This window comes from Gekko japonicus, unplaced genomic scaffold (assembly GCF_001447785.1).
Source record: "Gekko japonicus isolate JY-2015 unplaced genomic scaffold, Gekko_japonicus_V1.1 scaffold1991, whole genome shotgun sequence".
NCBI classification, from domain to species: domain Eukaryota; kingdom Metazoa; phylum Chordata; class Lepidosauria; order Squamata; family Gekkonidae; genus Gekko; species Gekko japonicus.
In genome coordinates this window covers 281,384-287,228 of record NW_015169842.1, presented here as the reverse complement: position 1 = coordinate 287,228, position 5,845 = coordinate 281,384, and the positions used below count along the sequence as shown (strand labels likewise).

General features: G+C 44.9%; 1 protein-coding gene across 1 annotated transcript in view; it reads left to right on the top strand.

Annotated features, from left to right (window-relative positions):
• The window catches only part of ENAM (enamelin), a 37,591-nt gene extending 36,202 nt beyond the window's left edge, over nt 1-1,389 (top strand). Inside the window, exon 9 of the mRNA XM_015417316.1 lies at nt 7-1,389. Coding sequence (XP_015272802.1) covers nt 7-1,389 — 1,383 coding nt within the window. The remainder of the gene's footprint in view (nt 1-6) is intronic.
• The last annotated feature ends 4,456 nt before the right edge of the window (nt 1,390-5,845 follow it).

Below are 5,845 nucleotides of genomic sequence, written 5' to 3'. Positions count from 1 at the left end.
TATCCCAGGCAAACTCCATGGGCCCATGAAAAACATTTGCTTGACCAGGACAGGGAGTATAGAAACCCTCCCTACAATCCAACTCATCAGCATGCATATCCAAAGTATTCCCCAGAAAATCCATCCAACCAAAGAAGAGGTAATGCCCCATACACGGAAATTAACCCATGGATCCCAGAAGAACATTCTCCACCATATGCTGCAGAGCACTTGAGGCAAACAGAAAATATCCCTTACCGTAGGAACAATGAATTTGGACACCGAGAGAGGAATTTTCCAAATGAAGGAGCAAACTCTCCACCACAAAGCACCACACTTCTCCAAGGAGGATCACGGTACCCAGAAAGAGACACTTGGAGCCCTCACAGGATGGGGCCTTCCATTCAGAAAGAAGCTTCACCCTATTTTAATAGCTATTCCCCGGATTCCAGAAGAAACCCAACACATATGGAAGACGCAGGGGGTGCTCACATTTCCAGTGTTAACACTGCAGAAAGAAGAAATTATCCCGACAGACTGGGATACCCAGATGACTACCCAAGAGAGCAGAGAACAATCACCTCATACCCAACTGCCAACCGTTTATGCTGTGCAGGCGATTCTTCGGTGCCAAGAGGAAACTCACTGGCTCCACTAAGAAGTGCTTCTCAGTTCAGACTTGCATCGTGGGAACAAAGAGGAAGTTCACTATATCCAGAGGCCAAAGGTGACCATATTAAGCAAGCTAGCCACATATTGTACCCGTCCGGTATGCAATCTTCACTGAAGACTGATAAAAGCCCACCTAATCAAAGAGAAAATCTGGGTGTGTTTGGAGAGGATGTAGCGGGTCTGGAGAAGGCCCCACCCTGCTCCAAATCACAATTAGGCCAAGAGAACGGGCATGAAGTCCACCATGGAAACGGCTTAGCACCAACTAGGAATACACCTTGTTATGGAAGAAGCATCCGAGGGGATGGGCACAGTATCCTTGAACGGATCATTCAGCCCAAAAGAGACCATGAAAGGGCAGCTGCAGTCAAGTTTGTCCCTCAAAAAGGCCCACCAGCACATGGGATCAAAAGTGTAGCTTTCGATAGTGAAGACAGCAGGAAAGAACAGCAGGCAGTGCTTGGGTTCAAGAGGATCCCATGTTTGTTAAACCGGTTAAAGCAGTTTTTATCCAGCACAGGAGCTCCATCTGGTGACACACAGCAAGATCTATTTTATGCAGAGAATCCTGCACTCATTGGACAATCCTACGTCATATTGCCCGAGCCACATCCCCTGTCCAGCACTGATCCTTCTTATGACACAGAAGAGAAACCCTTAACGCCCAGTTCTCTGGGAGAAGATCTGGCTGATCAACCAAATGAAAGGACATCAGACTGTTTACTTCTCCAGAAATAAAGGAAACAAAGAATCTCGTCTTTGAACTCGAGGGAAGCGTATCTGAGAAAATGACAACAGCACGTTCTTTTTGGAGTGAAGTATTATACAAAAGGAAGTCAACACAGCTGTGTAATGCTGAGAAAAGCAGAAAGGATAGATAGGATTGTGTTATGTGTATAGATTTTCAGCTTTTTGAGGCCTCCAGTCTTCAACAGGGGACCTGCTTTTATGTACTTATTTACTATTGTTTTTGTTTTCTCTCCTTCTCTCCCACACTCTGCTTCCTTCCTTCTCATAAAACCTGCCCAGGATTTTATCACTGGCTGCAGTTGTGCAAATGTCTGCCAGCACACACTTCAGACTCTCGGCCTTGCTACCATTATGTGTGGTTGTCAATTCGTCACGCTCCTGCTGCTTCTTTAAATATCAGCTGCAACAGTAGCAAAATTCACACACACAGAGAGAGAGAGAGAGAGAGAGAGAGAGGTTAAAATGGCAGCCATCCATCACTGCTGCCACCACCTTAGGTCAGGTCATGACCTAGCCATTGAAGACTAATAGCATAGATAGTTTGTGTCTGCTGCAGATGGATTCCATGGGTGCCTGCTGCTGTTGCATAGAAGTAAATGAATATGGGTATGCATAAGACTTTCCCCTTCCCTTCTGAACTCATTTTGCACAGCAAGACCAATGCTTTTGCAAACAGCAGTAACAATTGCGTCAAGGACATTGCTGCATAACTTTTCCTTGTTGGGGCAGACGTTGCTAGTTTGAAAGAAACATACCTCTCCCTCCAAAAACGTTATTTGGCATTAAAATGCATTCATTCTGGAGTTTTCTCCTTTCACCTCTCTGTGATGGGTTTTGCTTTATCCCCCCCCCCCCCCTGTCCTCCCTCCCTCTCTCTCTCTTAGCAGAAGATGCCAATTCAATTGGCAGGGTTTTTTTTTTTTTTAAGTTCACGATTCACAACTGGCAGCCTTTTCAGTGGTGCTCTCAGAAGATGGTAATTAGACAGCTTCCAAAAAGAAGTGGTATTTTCCATCTCTTCATCCACAATTTGATCAGATAGAGTCCCTGAGGCAGCAAAGTGGTTTAATGCTCCCTTCAAGCCAATTAAGCGCAACAGGTGCTGAACGGATGCAATAAAACGAGTGCCAATGTGAGACCGGATGTCGGATGACATGGGGACAGTGATCCTTTCTGCCCTTCACAAGGTTATTGGAAGGTGATTAAAGAGGACTGTGTAGGCACACCGTACACTAAGCAGGCAAGAAATGGCCCTGGTGGGTGAGTATAAAGATTAGGACTGCAGCCCTGCACATGCACACACTGGCCGCAACCCAACCAGAGGGTCGAGTGCCGTGGAGTTAAATTTTCCCCATTCCATTTTGCCTTCTGCAGGTGACCGGCTCTGGTTCTCATCTAATTGTCCATACATAATTTTTCTAATTAATTATAGAACCAAAGCATGCTGTTCCTGCTGCTTTCTGTTCCTTTCATCTATTCACAGGCAGGGTTTGGGGGAGGGGGTGTATTTGGCCTCTAGCTAAACTGGGCATGGCCCTGACCTGGATGGCCCAGGATAGCCCGATCAATCTCGGAAGCTAAGCAGGATCGGCTCTGGATGGGAGACCACCAAGGAAGTCCATGGTTGCTCTGCAAAGGCAGGCAATGTAACAGTCTGTCTCTTGCCTTGAAAATCCTATAGGGTTGCCAGAAGTCAGCTGTGATTTGACAGCACTTTCCGTCCAAGCTGTGCATACAAGGGATCATGAAACTTCATGTGCCTGTTTTTGGTGAACATGCATTCATGCATGTGATCACAACAATGGTCTCTGTTGTGAGTGTCAAGCATACATGCACATGAGCGTGGAGGTAAATGCAGTCTCCTATGCCCTCCTTGGAACCGCAGGCAGAATTCCTTGTGAGACTTTTTGCACGGTGGATTCATGTGCAAAGGGGCTCTTTGATAGTGTCCTGCCAGAGGTGGGCTTAAGCCTTGGCAATGGTGGAAACTGGCAGCCTGGCTCCACATTACGCAGTCCAGTTCTGCAGCCCAGAGACACACTGTCACAGTGCCTGTCATCTGCTAGGTGAGTCAAGGAAGTGCTTGATCTCCCTTTGGGTGCCTCACCTCTAATGCACACTAAGAGCTAACCTTTAAATGGGACTCAACCTGCGTGACATTACATCACTGCATCCCCCCCCCCCTTCATATAGCCTTGTAATCAGGAGGGGAATTTCTTTTTCCAAGATTCACTTTTTTAGACAGCAATTGAGTCCCCTTATTCTTTCCCCTCTTTTGAAAGCGGCATTTCTCTTTCTCTTTGAAGAGAGATCAATGCTCCCTTTTGTAACTTTTGCTCTTGCAGTTGTTTTAAGTCACACACCCTACATGGGTGGTGCTCTAGCAGGAAGGCAGGAAGGTTTGGGAAGACGCTGCCTGCCTCTGAGCATCTACACACTGGGATTCTGAAATTTTGCCGAACCTTCCATCCTTCCCCTCCTCTCTTCAAATGTCAATGTTAGCAAAACAGAACTGATTAGAAACAGGCTCTGAATTCCTAAAACGGGGGGAGGGGGGCTAATCGTTAGATTTTAGGGAGACATGGGGTGATTCTGCACTAGACCTTAAATCCTGGTTCAGCCCTGTCCCCGAACTTACAATTCTAGACTACACTCGAGTTCACCCCTGTAATTATCTTGGGGTATTTTTTTTGTTTCCACATTACATTGAGGTCACCCCGGCTTCGCCCCACTCTTGTCCCGGGAAAAACAGATGCTCATATAACCAGGGATAAATGCAAGGTACTGTGTCCCGAGTTGAACTCTGATAAAACCAGGGATGAGATCCAAGTGCGGAAAGGACCATGGAGAATTTTGCTTTACAATGCTATTGTTAGATTTCAGGGCGAAATTGAGAATTTCTCTTAACGCTATTCTTACTTGATCAATTGACTCGTTTGAACAGATCTGCAAAAAGGGGGAAACCTTCAATGCATAATATGCAACTGAAACAATGCACAAGAGACTGTGTTGAATTATAATAGGCAATGCACAAAATTTTACTAGATCTTAACTATATGTTTGCTAACTATACCATTAAAACATTGCGTTCAGCACAACAACATCATATGCACAATAATGAAAAGCAGGGTGGAGTGTCGCTGTAATATCCAAATGGATCCACTTACATCATGCCTCATATTCAATGGGAGGCCAGTTAGCGATCTCATTTCATAGGAATTTTGTCACAGGCGCTATAATCACTAAGTTCCTGCTACATATAGCAAATGACAAAAGGAATGTGAGATGGCTCTAATGCTATGTGATTATAATACTTAGTAAAATACCATCCTCATTCAGGAATTTAGATTAGTTAGGGACCATCTAATAAGGATCTGAAGCCGCTGCTGCAAGAGGATTTATTAACAACAGTTACTGAGCAGAGTTATACCATTCTAAAGTTGCACTTCTGCACCAATAGCCTTAACTATAGTTTTGTATGATATAGGAATGCAAACATCCTAGCTTGTTCCCCAGCACTGTCTTCACACACTTCTTTGCCACAGAGATGCCTAAACAGGCAATAGGACAACAGTGCAATAAAGCATCTGGATCAACAAATGGATTTGAAGGTTTGCCTGCATCTGAATCCTGATTAAGCATCTGAAACTCTCTTACACTGAGCCACACCATTGATCCAACCAGCTCTGTATTGCCTACTATGGCCAGCAGCCCCTCTCCAGGGTGTCATGGAAGAGAGAGAGGTCTTTCACATGACCAGCTGACATCCTTTAACTGGAACTGCCAGAGAATGAACCTGGGACCTTCTGTGTGCAAAGCAGGTATTGATCCCACTATGGCCTCTAGGTACACAAACGTACCATAGTAAACATTTAAAGGTGGTTTCATGTTGTGATTCAACTGAAGTTACAAGTCTCCTTTGCATAGGGAAGGTTTCTCCACTAGTATGCATCTCCCCTCCTTCAGGATTTTCTGCACGCTCAACTTACTCTTCATTTTCTTGGGAGTGGATCCACGGGTATTGGAATTAGTTTGGGCACAGTTCTTCTGCACATGTGCTCTCCCTGTGCTTTTTCACAGTGGCAGAGTCAGTTTATGTTCTTCCACATGTGCCTTCAATAATGAGGATTTTCAAGGGAGGGTACTGTCATCATTGGCAGTATCATTGGTGGCATCACAGTACCCCCCCCACCTTCAAAAAAGGCACTAAAATATTGATATATTGCTGGAGCATTTTATTAACAGGCTTAGAGGGTTCTCTGAATTCCCAGGTTTCATTTTTTTTTAAAGGCTCTATGCCCTTCCCTCATGGATATATAAGGGAAAAGGCATATATCTGCAAGGGAAGAGGATAGAGACACTGTTTTTTTAAAAAATGACAGTTCACATAAATATTTGGGGTGAGTTATGGTTCCAAAATGGAGAAGGGTCAGGGTTTGCATCA